At 41.0% G+C, this 17478-nt stretch overlaps 1 protein-coding gene across 5 annotated transcripts; it reads left to right on the top strand.

The window, feature by feature from the left end:
- The first annotated feature begins 855 nt into the window (after positions 1 to 855).
- On the top strand, positions 856 to 14600 carry CDV3 (CDV3 homolog). 5 transcript variants are annotated; one of them, XM_061167614.1, is made up of 6 exons: positions 863 to 1486; positions 2184 to 2260; positions 10428 to 10579; positions 11095 to 11254; positions 12410 to 12459; positions 12869 to 14600. In XM_061167614.1, the coding sequence occupies exons 1-6, from the start codon at positions 1247 to 1249 to the stop codon at positions 12883 to 12885; spliced, it is 696 nt and encodes a 231-aa protein (XP_061023597.1). In that variant the 5' UTR covers positions 863 to 1246; the 3' UTR covers positions 12886 to 14600. The 5 variants fall into 5 exon arrangements, with proteins under 5 accessions (XP_061023596.1, XP_061023599.1, XP_061023597.1 ...); XM_061167613.1 differs by lacking the exon at positions 12869 to 14600 and having other exon boundaries at positions 856 to 1486; positions 11101 to 11254; positions 12410 to 12862; XM_061167612.1 differs by lacking the exon at positions 12869 to 14600 and having other exon boundaries at positions 12410 to 12862.
- The last annotated feature ends 2878 nt before the right edge of the window (positions 14601 to 17478 follow it).

The raw sequence follows: 17478 nt of genomic DNA on the forward strand, positions 1-17478 counted from the left end.
TCAGACACGACTGAAGCGACTGAGCACAGCACCATGTGTGTTAAGTACTGTGCTGGCAGCTAAGAGGTAATCTTTCCCCACATATCTTGCAAGAGCTAACATCTCCACTTTACAGATCAGAAGCTTGAGGGTCAGATTTAGCTTGACCTATTTCTAGCTATCTCATAGAAAGTAGAATTCAGATAAAACCAATCTCCTTTCGACTACCTACTGGTTTATGTAGACCTTTTAGTAAATAAGAACTAAACTTCAAGCCCAAAGCACCTCATTTTCATAATAATCATCACCTATGAATAAAATGAATAGTTGCTAGACCAGAGAGGGTGAAAATACAGAGGCCAGCAGAGCAGACGATACCATCTTTATATAGCTAGCTTAGCACAGGGCCTTTCAGTCTCACTGAAGTTCAAACCACTACAAGGCCACAGTTTGCGGCTGACTAGCAGACACACGTGTACCCTACGCATGCGCCTAGAACGGACCTACCCACCCCTTCGACCGGACCTCTTTAGCCAAGTCACCAACAAGCCCTCTAAATGCCCGCCCTCAAGGCTAAACCCTCGACCAATCAGAAGGCAAAAGCCATCATGTACGTCACTTATTTAGCATATACCCTCTCCCCGCCCCCAAGCCACAGCCCCGCCCCGTCTGAGGCAGGGATTGTCGCCTAAGCGCTTCGTCCTGGCACCTGATTGGCTCCCTTGCCAGCTCCGCCTCCGTCTCCTCTCACCGCCCTCCCCTCCACGCTCCCACAGTGGCGGGCGGAGCTAAGTACGCAGGCGCGGGCGCTGCCTCTCTTTTCTGGTGGCCCGCCCTCCCTCCTCCCCCTCCCTCCCCTCCCCACCCCCTGTCCCCTCCTCTCCCGGCCTGCGTGCTCGCGTCTTCCTCCTGCACTCGCCGCCGCTAACCCAGCACTCTCGCCGGAGCCTCTGGCCCGCGCGTTCCTTTTTCCCTCCAGCTGTGGAGCGGGCGGGATCCTGCACTGCGATCGCGGCAGCAGCTCCAGCCCGGGCGGGCTCGGGCGGCGGCAGCGGCGCGCGAGCCCCTAGGAGGACCGTACCACCGTCCGCCAGCAGGCGGGGGGGGCCCGGTCGCCCCGCTGCACACGCCTCAGCGACCCCGAGGGACTGAGGCGTCGCCGCGCCTGGGAGCTTGAGCGCCGAGCCGGCCTCGACCCCGAGCTCGGAGCCCCGGCGGGCCGCGCCCGCAGCCGGCCCCACCCATCCGGGCCAAGGAGGCCGCGGCCATGGCTGAGACGGAGGAGCGGAGCCTAGACAACTTCTTCGCCAAGAGAGATAAAAAGAAGAAGAAGGAGCGGAGCAACCGGGCGGCGAGCGCAGCGAGCGCGGCGGGCGGCGCTGGCGGGAGCAGCGGAGCCACGGGCGCGGCGGGCGGTGGGGCGGGCGCGGGGACCCGGCCGGGCGATAGCGGGACCGCGGGCGTGGGGGCCACTGGCCCTGGGGCCGCCACCAAGGTTGTGACAAAGGTGAGGGGCCGGGGAGTTAGGGCCCGGGCCGCGCGCTTGCGCCCATGTGCCCGCCCCCGCCTGCCTGCCTGCCTGGGGCAGCGGCCGGGGCCGGCCGGCGGGCTGACGGGCGCGGAGGCTGCCACGTGACGCGGGCTTCCCACGGCGGGCCGCCTCGCGTTCCCCGCCGGACCACAGCGGCCCAGCTCCCGACCCTCGTCGCCTGGCTCGGGCCAGCACGCAGGCAGGCGGCGGCACCCTCCCGGGGAATCGGCCCGGGTAGGAAGTACATCTATCGGGTGACGTCTACTCTGAGTAATTTAGCGTTCTGATTTCAGCCTAGTAGTGTGAACTGAATTTTCTAACAGTCACATTTGTAGCAGATCTAATTGGCTCGACTTGGTCTGGAAACCTGTAAAAGAAAAGTCTCATACAAGATTGAGGTAGACGTTTAGTTGTGGGCTTACTATGGACTTCATCCGACGTTTCCTGGTTGCTTTTAAAGTAACAAGTCTCTTGAAGGAACCGGGTGGAAGTAACAAAGTTTGGTCACGTTTGTCCTCAAGCCTAGTGGCCTTGGGATTGAGCAAGGGCTTTGGCCAGAAGACGAGTCCACACTTTAGGTTCCAACCACTTTATCCCTTCTTAATAGTCTGATGGTTGTTTTAGCTGTGTTTTAAAAATAGCTTTAATTGACTACCTGGTACTTGTTTTACAGGAGGAAGATGAGTGGAAAGAATTTGAGCAAAAAGAGGTTGATTACAGCGGTCTAAGAGTTCAAGCAATGCAAATAAGGTATGGTTTGGTTACAGATAACGTTTATGTCACCCACCGGATAAATACTGTATGTTTGGGGTTTTTTTGTCCCAAAACAGCATCACAGTATTCTTGTGCTTTAGGTATGCTTATTACGACTAATGGATTGAGTCTGTTCCTCCTCTGTGGTGGCAGCCCTTTTATATGCCAGTCAAATTAGCTGCCAGTTCTAAAATCCTGTGAGAGCTTGCCTACTTCGAATCTTGGTTAGGCCTTTTTGAGACAGCTAAAATGGATTTTGTGCTTTCAGAATTTTTGCTTTTATTATTGGTGGGTTGAACTTAGCTTTTGTCTCAAAAGATAACATGGGTGGTTGTAATTGAAGCATAGTTACAGGGAAATACAGATTTTACCTATTCAACTTGTGTAATCAGCACGGAAGTCAAGAAAGGAAACATTACCGGTAGAGAAGAAAGCCCCCTTCCTAACCTCTTGTAGTCACTGTTTTAACCCCCAAATAACCACTGTCCTAACACTGTAGATTAATTTTCCCTAGAAATTTATAGAAATGGAATCATAGTCTAAGCATAAAGTTTTAAGAAAACAGTAATTCCTGAAAATTACATTGGTTGGTTTAGAAGATTTGAAATTAACATGTTTTATCAAATCCAGTCTATGGTAGTCACATGAACTTTAGATTCATGTAAATAAATGTCATGTTTTTGAAGGTTTCATGAAGAGAAAATCCATTGGCTTAGATTAAAAACCGTTTATTCCCAGTTTCAAGAAGCAAGTGATCCTAGGGAATTACCTCAGTGCTCTCACTTCTAGGGGCCCAAGTTCTTTTACTGGTTGGGGAACTAGTCCTGCATACCATGCAGTGTGGCCAAAAAAGAAGTGACCCTGATGCACTGCCTTCCAGATTGAAGTTTGTGATTTATGTTTACTCATGACCACCTGGCACAGTGGAGGAAATAACTTTTCCTTAACAGAATACTGTTCTTTGACCTCACTCAGTTAAGTTCAGTCGCTCAGTCGTGTCCAACTTTGCGACCCCATGGACTGCAGGCTTCCCTATCCATCACCAACTCCTGGAGCTTGCTCAAACTCATGTCCATCAGGTCAGTGATGCCATCCAGACATCTCATCCTCTGATGTTCCCTTCTCCTGCCTTTACTCTTTACCAGTATCAGAATCTTTTTCAGTGAGTCAGTTCTTCACATGAGGTGGCCACAGTATTGGAGTTTCAGCATCAGTCCTTCCAGTGAAGGACTCACTAGATGGTAATGTTTATAATGTTAAATAACTTGTTTAAAAAGCAGGGCTAATGTTTATGACATTTGTTGAATACTTACCACAGCTAGGCATTCATGTCCTAGGTGCTTTCAAGTTGTTGCAAAGTGAAACCTGATTGACAGTGGGAAACTTAGGGAATAGTTTCTGTAAATTTGAAATACCTTCCTGGTGGTGTGAAGTAGAGGTGATAAGACTGGAGGTTTATTCCCAGCCACTTTTTGGCTTCCTTCGTGTGTTAGATGTTTTTGAAGAGGTATATATTTAGAAAATAATCCATTTTCTTTCTCCTGGCGCTTGGCTTTTATAAATGGGGAGGAGGGATGTGGAGTTGTTATTTGTGGTAGTGGAAGCGCCTGTGTGTTGGGTTCCTGTGGTAGAGTAGGCTTTCGCTCTGCCTTTCCTGATTGCCAGGCCGTGAAATTTGTGTTCTCAAAGACTCGATTACTGAGCAAGAGCAGCACTTTCTGAAGGAAGAGGTTTCAAGTTCATTGAATGTTAGAAGTTGATGTTGTTATTATACAGGATATTTAAACTACCATCTATTTTTGTCATTGACTATATATCCCATATCCATTCATGGTTATTTTTCTTTATTTTTGACTACTCCTGAGGTGGTGGAACATTACTTAAATCACCTCTGTCTTTCACTTTTGCCAGAGGCGTAATTAAATCTCAGTTAGTGTGAGCATTGAGGTTTGTTTGACCCAAAATAGAGCAGCTTTTATACTGCATTTTACATTTTTAGCATCTAGTCTTGGCCACTTAGTGGCCATGCAGAGGTCTTTCTCTTACCTGCTAACAATGAAAAACATACCTTCTTCCTGAAGGAAGCTGCTTTTATGGATCCTTAGTCATTATGGAGTCTGGGGTGTATCTCTGTTGCCTTCATAAATCTATAGAAGGGAATGTAAGTTTCCAGGAAAAGCTTGAGAGTGAGAAAGTTTCATAATAATAACTGAAAGTTTTAACTTTATACTGAATTTGGGGCTTCTCAGGTGGCTCAGTAGTAAAGAATCCTCCTGCCAATGCAGAGATGGGGATTCAGTCCCTGGGTGGGGAAGATGACCTGGAGAAGGAAATGGCAACCCATTCCAGTAGGAGTGGAAATCCCCAGGGAAAGACACATTGGTTCAATAGAATGGAAAGTAGGTTACTCACACAAATAGGATGTAGTTGATAATAGAGCAAAAACATGGACTTAGGGAAAGACAAAGCTGGGCCTGCATCGTAGCCCTGCTGCTTATGTGTGACCTTGGGCGAGTTACTTTACTTGTGAATATTCTTATCTGCAGAATTGAGATGACTGCTCAGATTTGTTGTGAGGATTTTGAACAGGATGTTCATAATATATCCCCTTGGTTCATGTTAATCAACTTCTCTATTTAGTGGATAGAGTGATTTACTCTTGGAAATTTTGCTGTTTAGCCATGAAGCATCTGCTTTATAATTCTAATATTTGAAGGAGTCGTGGAGACACTTTATGACTAAAGCCCTAGGCTGGTGAGTCAGTGGGCTTTCCAGATTGCTCAGTGGTTAAGAATCTGCCAACACAGGAGATGCTGGGTCAGTCTCTATCGGGAAGATCCCCTGGAGAAGGACCCACTCCAGTATTCTTGCCTGAAGAATCCCATGGCCAGAGGAGCCTGACGGGCTACAATCCATGGGGTCACAAGGAGTTGAATGTGACTGAGCACACATGCATGCTGGTGAGTCAGTTCACTATGGACTTAATAGGAGAACATGGCATTTCAGGTTGGCAATAGTATAATCATACAAACAAAAATCCTCAGAGTTGCTGGAGTTCTTGAATGATTGTTTTCTATGGCTTGATCTTACCTTTTGGGCTGAAGCCCTTGGAAGGAGAGAGAAATGAAATATCTCTCTCCTCGGATATTGAAGGGGGGTGGTTATGCCTTTAATTTGTCATCTTTTTTATCCATGAGAGAGGCAGCCTTTCAATATGGGACAAGAGAAAATGAAACTTTAGAAATTGACTTAAAATATCTTGAAATTCTGTCTCTAGTCTTAATTTTTTTCCTTCTAACTTTTTGTGTTGAAAAATTACAAACCACAGAAAAGTTGCAAGAATAGTAGAATAAATACCCTTATACTTTTGCCTGAGGTCTACCAATCATTTTTGCCACATTTGCTTTCTCTTTAGTTAGCTGCATACAGTCTTAAAAGTTCTTGGCACTAGTCGTAGTAAGTTAGCATGCTCAACCTTTGTTGAAGTTAAGTGCAATTGAAAGAGGGGAAGTTTTCAGCAGTGGCAGACATACTGTGTTAACATTCTAGCTCACATTTACCAACTAGCTCAAGATTTAAGTACCAGGAGTAGTAGGAGGTCACTTGTCGAGTTTTGTGTCTAAGTTAATAAATCTTATTCAGGATTGCATCATTGTTTACAGACAGGTTCTGAGAGAGAAGCCATTGAGATAATAAAAGAAAGCATGGTGCTTAAGCTTAGATTGTTGGTTGATAGTAGGACCTATAGGCCTTTCCCATCTTTAAAATGGATTTGAGGGAGAAAGATTTCATTTACTACTTGTTACTAAATGGTGAGCATTTGTCATGTTTCAGTAACATGAGCCCAGTGGTTGTCTAGAAATCTTTGGACAGCTAGACTTAAACCAGTTAGGTAGAACTACTTGTCCTTTGAAGAGAAGAAATTACTTCAGCATCCAATCTGGATTCATTGTAGAAAATATTTGATGTCCGGGCATTGATTGTTAGGTCTTGGACTTGTAAAAAAACAACCACCACCACCATCACAACTCACGCTCAGCTGAACACCTGTGGGTCGTTTCAGTGATTTGTAGAGGCTGTGGATGGAGCCCAGGAGAGAGATGCTTAGATCTGCCATGAAGGGGCCGAGAAAGAGTCCTTGGATGGGGTACAGTGACATTTTAAGCTGCCAGGCATGACACGTCAGGTGGTTTACTGTCTCCCCAGTTTACTGTCATGGAAGTGGTTGCATAAAACCAGTGGAGGTGCCCATTATTACTGGCAAAAGTGCAGTCAAGTCTGGATTTTGTGTTAGCTGCTTTAGTGTTGGAAGACGGGAGATAGGATGCTTAAATTATGTAATGTCCCTTGAGATGAGGTAAAAAATATTATGTTTTTTTATAAATATACTGCTGTAGCATTTGTGATCCTGATCAGTCTTACTTCAAAAAAGTGAGTTTCTCAAATCTGAAAATATAGAAAATTTTTGTATCATATTTCAGAGCTATAAAGACAATAAAATGAAGTGAGAGGCAGCCTGAAAGAATATGGGTCTGGAGTCCCACTGACTTGACCCTGCTACCTTGTAGCCCTGGGGAAGGTCCTTTAAGTATCTGAATATGAGTTTCCTCATATGTACAATGGGTCTTCTCCCCATCTTTGTTATTTCGAGGTTTAGCTTTGTAAAGTGGGTATAAGACTGCCTGGCATAGTATAGAGATACTAAGTAAATACTCCTTTTTCTAGCATTATCATTCCTCCTACCCCACCAATAGCGCCGTATAGACTAAAGCATATTTAAGACAGTATACTTCGAGTTGTGATGATGAATTTATAGTGGCATTGTAGTTTTTAAAGCATCAAATTTAGCTGATGAGAAGCTGTATACTGGGTTAAATGTTAAATTTTAGCCTAGTTGTCTTCTGTGGAAATAATTCTTTGTAACATGTTTTTTGTTCTTTGACATTTGGAGGTTTGACATTTTCTGAAATACGTAAGTATGAAAGAGTAATACGATATTTAAATTATTTCTGTCCTGCTGTTGGTACTGTGGCATTTCGGCAAGGCTCTTAGCATCTCTGGGCCTTATTTCCCTCTTGAATGAAGTGTCTCAACTAGACAATTTCCAGTGTTAAGTTTAGCTAATATTTCAGAATCTTATGAAGCCAAAATACTAAGTTGTCTTGTGCCTATTATCAATATAAAATCCCTCTAATGAAAATATATCACTTATTTTCTAGTGTAGTTTATACTCTGGAGGTATTTAGGATTTGTGGGTTTTTTTTTTTAATTCGTTTCTGTCACTTGTTTCTGAGAGTGAAAAAAGTGATGAAGACTCAGCATTCTATCATACTAAATTGGAATTTTTCTTTTCTTTTTTTTTTTTTGCAGATTAGGAAAACAATGTTTTTGGCTTTTAGAACATTTGAAAAGTAAAGCAGCATAAAGAAATATTCAAGGGGTGATCAGTGTTAACAATTTTTTGGCTTTCACTTTATTACAAGCTGATAATTTTGGAATTTAAATGATTAATCACCAAATACTAAAATAATTTAAGGAAATCGCTATTTTAAAGTTATATATATATGTGAACAATTGTGATTCAGTGCATGAAAAATCATTTCAAAATGTAACTGACCAAATGAAAGCCATTATAGATTGGGGGGATATTAGAGTATAAAGTGCCATAAAATCACTTAAATCTTTGTGAGCCTTTTATATCCCCATCTGGCATGGATTGGGTCGCTAGGACATTACTAACTACTTAGTCATTATAGCTAAGTGAATAACACCTGTGCTTTTATTAATAGCCCAAATTACATTATAGTGTAATTTACATAGGTATGGGTTCAGAAGTGGGTAACTTTTTTTAAAAAACTTCTTTTGGGACAATTTTGACACTTGAGACTGTTAGACTCCTGGATAAACTATGACATTCATACTCTTTACCTATTCATTCTGCTTAAAAGCTTTAGGAAGGTCATACTGCTTGGTATCCGTTTTAAAAGAATGTTTTCTTGTTGCATTTTTGTTTTTTCCAAATGCTATATTTTTTTCCTGTTAAAGGAATGTGATGCTTTTATGAAAACTCAGATATTAAAAAAGCATGTAATAGCAAGTACTGACGGCACTTACTCTGTGCCAAACATTGTTCTGAGTGCTTTATGTCTGTTAATCAGTCTTCATAATGGGGTTGTTATCCACAGTTTTACACATGAGGAGACTGAGGCATACAGAAGTTAGGTGCTGTCTTTACTCTTTCTGGCTGGTAAATGGCAGAGTCTGCATGTATGGAACAGGCAGTTTGGCCTTAGAATCTGCTCCTAACTGCATGAAGAAAATAAAATCATGCATTCTAGCACCCACTTTTTAACATTTAGCTAAAAAATCATTCTAGATGTCTTTATTTATATTAGGTACATAGATTTTGTTTTAGTACATTGTTTATATGAAATGATTATTATTTCCATGTTAGTATAAGCCTAAAACATTATTTGAAATGACTGCATGGAATTCTACTACATGTTATACAAGGAAAATTGAAGGCTAGCTTAGCCATACTCTGCACCCTTTTTTCCTCTCAAACCATAGTCTTAAGTAAAATCTTGCTGTAAATGCAGATTGAAGGTAAGTTCATTCCACTTTCCTTCCTGTTGCCACCCTCGGCCTCTAAATTCTGCAGTTACCTCTGGTTGGTGGGCAGTGTTGCATGGTACCATTGTCTCATTGTGTCATTAAAGGAGACCATTAGCAATTCAAGAAATTTGTCGTATAGCCAGAACTTATTTTAATAGACATAGAAGGCTAACACCCTTAGATATCATTTTACAAAAACCAAGAGAAGCCCTTATTTTCCCAAGGTCACAGTCGGGGTAGGGGTCATGTGCACATTGTAATGACCATCATGGATCAGCCATCAAAAAGAGAAAATGCCTGAAAGAGTGGAAGGTCAAGGACAGTGTGTTTTTTTAATAGAGGAAAGGATAGTTAGATTGATGGTGGAGATTGATAAGCTGAAGACCTAGGAAACACCACTAGTGTCATGGAAAATAATCCAGGGAAAAGGTGGTGTCTGTGCCAGATTCATCATCTGCAGGGACAAAGGAAGTTTGACTTGGCAGTTATCTTTGTGCTGTCAAGCCAGTGGAATAGAAAGATAAGCTATATGTACTTGTTAATTTAGCACATTCAGGTTTACATAACACAGTAATAAGTAATCTAACACAAGGAGACATCATCAAAGATACCTTGGAGAGATTATATACTTCTGACTCAACTCAATTCAAGAATAGAAAAATTAAAAAGAGGCATTAAATAGAATCTTAGAATGGTATGTCACCACTGAGGATGTATTTTGCATTTATAATCACTAGCAAGCCAAAGACTGAGTTCTTGTATTCTCTTCTTTAAATGGGTGAGACATCTCTGTTATTAGGAACCAGTTCTGTGTATTCCCTATGTCTGGATAGTAGAGACTGATGCTAAACACTAACTTGTTTTCCTCTGTTGGAATGTGAATTAATTTTGAGAGTATTTTGTTACATGTACTAAAGGATTAGCAAATGAAATTAGACAACTTTTAAAAACAAGTCATTTGATCTGAATTGATGTGAAAATATGCTTACTATAAATGGCTGTTTGTACACTTTGGTTCCAGAAAAAAATCTAGTAATTGTACTTTTGATTCTTTTTCTCTACATGTCAGGTTAGATTGACCTTTCTTCCCTGCCTCAGTAGGGACTCCTATAAGTAATCAGCGTAGATTGTTATAAGTTGATGTGTTAGTACGTTAAATATTTCTAGATGTTCTTGATTGTATGAAGTTTGCAAAAAGGGAAATGGAGACTGTCAGTGGTTTTATGAACTTTTGCCAGTGATGAATTCTTGCACATGAAGTTAAATTGAGGCCCCAATGCATAAAATAAAATTCCCTGTTTCTTCCTTTCCCTTAAAAAAAAAAAAAAAAAAAAGCTTGGCGTTTGGGCTTGAAGAGGGTTAAGTACCTTCTCCAGAATCACAGATCAGTATTGATAAAACTAAGGATTTGGACTGAGAGATTTTCCACCTGAAAATTGGACTGCTCAGGTGTTTAATTTTTTTCAGTATCCCTCATGAGGCCTGTCTCCCAGGACCCAAACAAAAAACTTGTTTCTGTAATTGAATTCATGTACTTATTTTCCAATAGTGAAAAGGAAGAAGATGAAGTTGAAAAAAGAGAAGATCCAAGTGATAATTGGGAAGAAGGTGGAGGTGGAGGTGGTGGTGGTGGTGTAGAAAAATCTTCAGGCCCTTGGAATAAAACTGCTCCGGTACAGGCACCTCCTGCTCCAGTAGTTGGTAATCTTAATATTTCATTTTCATAAAGATGTGTTATTTGTCTATAATTTTATAGGCAGTCAGCTTTCAACTAAATGCATGTTTGCAGTGAGTGAGTAGGGTCTTCTTTCAGTTGCTAGGAGAGAGAGATTTGTGTCTGATATAAACATGTTCATATCCTCAGTAAAGGAATTTGGAAGTTAAGGCTGTAGGCTGCTTAAGTCTTAGAGTAATCCTATAGTGATCCTATAGCTTGCCAGACATGTTCAAGGTTTTGGGATTGTTTGTTTTTCTGTTTTTGACAGCTGACTAAGTACCCATCTTTTTTTTTCCTTTTCCCATTTTACTCAGTCTGAAGAATGAGTTCTCAGAAGGGGAATATCTCGGATAATTTTCTTTCTTTCTGTTGTTCAGAGACCTTTAATGCAAATAAATATTGGTTTTTTCCCATAATTGTTAAATGATCAAGAATTCAGGAGGAGCTTGTTAAAATGCCAGGCACTGAGTGGTTTCTCTAAACTGTTACGAAACGTCAGTTACAGAAACCCCAGAACCGACAATGACTAGTGGCGTGTACAGGCCTCCTGGAGCCAGGTTGACCACAACAAGGAAAGCACCACAAGGACCACCGGAAATCTATAGTGACACGCAGTTCCCATCCCTGCAGTCCACTGCCAAGCATGTAGAAAGCCGGAAGTAAGTATTCTCAATATTTTGTTTTGAAGCCTTTTGCCTTGGCCAGAAAATGGGGTGTTTGGTATTTGAAAACCCACCTTGGGGGTTGCAGTAAAGCCCAGGCTGCAGCTGAGAGGAATTGAGAATTAGGGTAGGTCTTATATGCCCAGGAATTGGGGAGGAGAGGAAGAACCCTGGAAGGGCTGAGGAGAAAGAGCACCAAAGACATCTTCTACAAGTTCTTCTTTTCCCTGATTTATGTCATTCTGTAGCCATGAGAAGTCTTACCTAGTTAGAATTTTTAATAAGTATTAGGTACATTATTGCTGCTTCAGCGTTCCTTATGTTATAGACTAGAGAAATCAGCAGTTGTATTGTATTCCCAGTTAATGTGAATAGATGAAAGATGTTGACATTTATATATCTAATACTAAAAATAATCTTATTTCAGCAAGTACTTAAATGAATGCTACCTGGAGTTAAATGACCACATATGGGACATCCACATCTTATAGGGACATGATTTTTTCTTTTAAGTAAATAAAATAGGAAGCATGTAAATGACATAATATGGAATTGTTAGGGAGTGGCTTTTAAATTAAATCTTAGCCTTTTGCCTCTTTGAGGGCACAACTGACTTGAATCTAAACCTCTGGCCTTGCTCTGTCGTACACACGAGGCACTGATTCACCACACTCATCTTTATCTGATCCATTCCCGTAAAGTAGAAGTGCAGAGAAGTCTCTAAATAATGAGTAAAACTTCACTTGAATGAGAAGACTGTTGCCCTTACTTAACGTATAAAAAAAAGAGATGTATTGTCCTTTTTTTGCTAAAAGTGAGTCTTAGAAGGATTCACCATGCCATTAGACAGCTTTTTAACTTTGCAGTTGTCTTGAAGTTGGTCCCAGAACAGGATTTCAGTTAATAGTATTTGGTAGAATTGCTACCACAGAAAATATGACCATAGAGCTTCAGTACAGTATTCTATATTTTCTGTTCAATTGAAGCCTTAAAAATGGTTTTGATAAGGATTTTACACACCAGTTTCCCCCTCCTATCCCTTCCTCAAGATTTTTCCAAGGGGTGGCTTTTTTATTTTAATTCAAGAAAGAATATTTTCAGAACAGCCTAGTGAAGAAGAAATATTTACTGATTACATTTCTTTTCCCTTAGGGATAAAGAAATGGAGAAGAGCTTTGAAGTAGTAAGACACAAAACTAGAGGTAGGGATGAGTTTTCAAAAAACCAGGCCCTTAAACTTCAGCTAGACAACCAGTATGCTGTGCTTGAGAATCAGAAAAGCAGCCACACACAGTACAATTAAGGAATGGTGTTTGCTAACCCTTCTAAGGTAACTAAACCACAGCTAACCACCACGGACAGCCATCCATCTGATCTCTGCTGGATCTACAGCCGATGCAGACCACTTGGTATACGTGACTGACCATGTTGCACTATGGAAGTTTAAGTGTTATAACTGCTCTTTATGTGTATTGGCTTTAGGGGGGTTTTCATAGTTATATTAATGTTCAAACTAGATTCAGCAGTGTTCTTTCATAATTACTCTGCGAGTACGAAAAAAAAAATCAAAAACTGCAGCCAGTGGTCATATCAAAATCTTTTTATGTTCAGATACTGAGCCTTCGTAAGGGTTGACTACCTCAGATTTGCTGCACTCATTGTGGACTTCATGTGGATCACAACTTCTGGATAAGAAGGTTACAGCTATTAAGTGTTGATGTGAAACTTGAAACCAGCTCTACTGGATTCCTTAATCCTGCAGAAAGTCAGCCATCTGGGTTCTGATCTGCTGTAAAAGATGAAGATTTAAGTGACCTTAATTAACCTGCCCTGTGCCCCATCTATAAGGAATACTCTGAGGTGGACTGTGGCTGGATTAGACTTCCTGGAACATGCCGCTCTCAAAAGAACTGATGTGCTTGGATAATCTGTAGGGCTCTGACTTATAATTTAAAACTTTGAGTTGTATTCTGAGGTAACCACAAATTAAATTCAACCAAACTTGGGTCACCAAGTGGGGAAAGGGGTAGGAGGGAAGAATCTTATTTCTTTTAGTAATTTTTTATTTGGGTAATGCTTTTTCTGTGTTCCATATTAAGGCTTTTTTTTTTTTTTTTTTTGCTATCACTTGGAATAGTTCTTTGACAGAGCATATTGCTTAGCTCAGTAACCTGAAGTATACATTGGAATTGTGAAATGTCTCATGAATTTGCCAATCCCTAGAGTGGAACCAAATGGCCTTTTTAATGTAAAGGGCAGTAAATGCAGGGGGCTCTACTTCAGGTGCTGCTAAAGCCTCCTCTAATCAGGTCTAAATTGTATAGTAAACTGGTGGAAAGACTTTGTTTAGTTTCTGTTTAGGCCAAGGGAATCACTGTCCTGTCCTTACAAATTTAAAGCAGTAAGAGCAGAACCTCAACCTGAAACACACTTAAGTTTCACAGATCTTGCATGATCTTTGACAAGAATTCGAGATGCACTTGTGCCCAAACATTTAAGGTGTTAGGTATTCTGTAGATGCAGTGATTGTCCCAGCCTAGCTTTGGTATCAACCTTCTGGTGTGTCTTTAAGTTGATCATTTGGAGCGTCAGGGGCGAAAGACAGGTGATGTAGCACTTCTGTTTTTAATAATTACAGCTTAAACTATCCAGTAATTTTTAGTCCTGAAAAGGGACACCAGGACTCTACCCAGGATTATTGAGAAGTCTTTCCATCTAATGAGATAGTCTCGTAATTTCCTAGTTTTGTATCTTCAGTAGAAATATTTCAAAGTGGCATGTGACCACTTGATGCAGAGTCTGGGTTTCTCTATAATAAAATCCCTTTGCCAAATGTAGGAGTTGCAGACTTGCTACTGGCAAGAGTGAAGCAAATGGGTGAGTAAAACTATCCTGTTGTGGGAGCGTTTTCCTCTAGGAATTGAGTCTTGATAAAAGTGTCAATGCAGGAATCCCACTCCTGGGAAGCTAACAGAATCACCTGATGGGACCTGCAAACTGTATCTGGGCAATAATGTTGGAGTTACTTGAGGTGGCAGGCAGGATGCCTATGTTCTGATGTGCTTGGGTGAGTAGCTGAGCCAGCCAAGGAGAGGTTGGATGATTGAGAAACAAAGGATTCTTGGTTAATCTGAAGACTTCATTTGGGAACCAAAAATCTTTTAACAAATAATCTCTTGAACCTTGAGCCACATATTTCCCCTGAAAAGTGCATTTTTTCCAGCAAAATTTTGTTGGGGATTATGTTATTGAGGAACAGAGATGAATATATGGAAAAGTTATTTAATGGCATAGAAATCTAAAGACCTGCAAGGAGACTTAAAAATCCCAACCCTTGTTACAACTTTTTAAAAGATTGTGGAATTATCAAAGTGCACATGAATCAAGTTTTAATATGCTGTATGATGGGTGGATGAGGCTGTCCATTGTACCATTTCTTTCTTTGAATTCTCAGGCATGGTTTGGCAGTGCAAAAACTATGTGTCATTAACAAATTCAATAAAAGTAAATATATGGATTTTGGAGTCTGGTTTTTGCTCAACTGGTAACTTATCCTCTATCTTTGCAAATGGAGGATTGATGACATTCCTAGTTTGCTCTGGGAGAATGATAATCTCATCCTGAGTGAACTTCCCATTTGAGAAATGTTTGTTTTTAATGCTAAAAAACCAGACCTGGAATGAAATGGTGAAGCTGTGATGAATATTCTTTTCCAAGGTAAAAACTGAGATGCACACTTGTCTTCATTGCTGTATTAAGCTTTGTTGTCTTAGTCCGTGGCAGGGGAATCTACACTATCTACTGTATCTACTATGTAAACTAAAGATTTGAGGCCTTATCCTCAGAAGCTTACAAATTTCTCGAATGAGAAATTTCAGAATTTAGTCTGAATTATAGTCCCTACTAGGCTTCCCTGGTAGCTCAGATAAAGGATCCACCTGCAATGCAGTAGACCCTGATTCAATTCCTAGGTTGGAAAGTTCCCCTGGAGAAGGGATAGGCTACCCACGCCAGTATTCTTGGGTTTCTTTGATGGCTCAGACAATAAATCTGCCTGCAATGTGGGAGACATGGGTTGGAGACTTGGGTTCAATCCCTGGGTTAGGAAGATCCTCTGGAGAAGGCCATTGAAACCCATGTCAGTATTCTTGCCTGGGGAATCCCACATGGACAGAGGAGCGTGGTGAGCTGCAGACTATGGGGTCAGAATCAGACATGACTGAGTGACTAAGCACAGCATAGCACATGTAGTCCCTAAATTTCTAAACAATAGAGAAAGTATATTTTAAGTAATTTTTGAAACACCAAAAGTCAAATACAAGTATTTGAACTATTAATTTTGAAATGTAAGTATATGTATTTTTTTCAAGCCTACAACTCATTTGTTTAGTAATTGAATTATGTACCTGTTTATGTTCCTCATCCATTTCACCCATCTCCATATGCCCATCTCTCCTCTGGCAAATACAAGCTCGAAGTTCTGTTACTTTTTTTTTTCTTTTTCTAATTCCACGTATAAGTGGAATCATTACTTGTCTGAGTTATTTCACTAAGCATAATGCCCTCCAAGTTCATCCACATTGCTAATGGCAAATTTTCTTTTTTATGGTTGAGTATGTGGGCTTCCCAGGTGGCTCAGTGGTAAAGACTCCACCTGCCAATGCAGGAGACAGGAAATGGGGGTTCAGTCCCTGAATCTGGCAGGCAGACTCTGGGGAAGGAAACGGCAACCCACTCCAGTATTATTGCCTGGGAAATCCCATGGACAGAGGAGCATGGCAGGCTGCAGTCCATGGGGTCACAAAGAGTCAGACACAACTTAATGACTAAACAATTATTCTATATATGTAATACATTTTTTCATGTGTATGTTGATGGACACGGGTTGCTTCCTGTTACAGTAGCTTGGCTATTGTAAATAATGCTGCATTGAACATAGAGATGCATGTGTCTTCAATTTAGAGATTTTTCTTGTCTTGGATAAACACCCAGGAGTGGTATTGCTGGGTTGTACAGCAGTTTTTTTTAATTTTTTGAGAAATATCCATACAGTTTTCCATAGTGGTTGCACAGATTTACATTCCCACAAATAGCATGAGGGTTCCCTTTTCTCCACATCCTTGAGAACACTTACTTTTTGTCTTTACGATAATGGCCATTTTGGCAGGTGTGAGGTGATATTGTGGCTTTGGTTTACATATGTTTCCCTGATTAATACTGATGTTGAACATCCTTTCATGTATCTGGCTACCTGTATGACTTCAGTGGCAAAATGTCTTCTCAGGTCCTCTGTCCATTTAAAGTTTTGTTTTTTTGGTTTTTTTTTTTTTTTTTTGGTCCTGCCACACAGCATGTGGGATTTTAGTTCCCCAACTGGGAACCAAAACCTTGCTCCCTACAGTGGAAGCATGAAGCCTTAACCACTGGACCACCAGGAAAATCCTTGTATGTGTTAAATTTGGACATGAACGTGACTGATTCATGTCACTGTATGACAAAAACCACTACAATATTGTAATCAGCCTCCAATTAAATTAATTTTTTAGAAATTTGGACATTAGGCACTTACCAGATATATCCTTTGCAAATACCTTCTCCCATTCAGTAGGTGGCCTTTTCATTTTGTTGGCAGTTTCCTTCACTGTGCAAATGAGTTAAAGCTTTTTTGGTTGATGTAGTCTCATTTTTTTGTTTCTTTTGCCTGAGGAGACATCAAACAAATGGAGAAAAAGGGGAGGCAACAGCAGATTTTATTTTCTTGGGCTCCAAAATCACAGCAGATGGTGACTGCAGCCCTAAAACGACACTTACTCCTTGAAAGAAAAGCTATGACAAACCTAGACAGTGTATTAAAAAGCAGGGACATCACTTTGCCAACAAAGATCCATATAGTCAAAATAATGGTTTCTCTAGTAGTCATGTATGGATGTGAGAGTTGGTCATAAAGAAGGTTGAGTGCTGAAGAAATGATGCTTTCGAATTGTGGTGCAGAAGACTAAGTCCCTTGAACTGCAAGGAGATAAAACCAGTCAATCCTAAAGGAAATCAACCCTGAATATTCATTAGAAGAACTGAAGCTGAGGCTCCCAATACTTCAGCTACCTGTTGTGAAGAGATTCTGGAAGAGACTTTTCTATTGGAAAAGACTGATGCTGGGCAAGATTGAGGGCAGGAGAAGAAAGGGGTGACAGAGGATGAGATGGTTGAATGACATCACCGAC

The sequence above is a fragment of the Dama dama genome, chromosome 19 (genome assembly GCF_033118175.1).
Source record: "Dama dama isolate Ldn47 chromosome 19, ASM3311817v1, whole genome shotgun sequence".
Taxonomy (NCBI): Eukaryota; Metazoa; Chordata; class Mammalia; order Artiodactyla; family Cervidae; genus Dama; species Dama dama.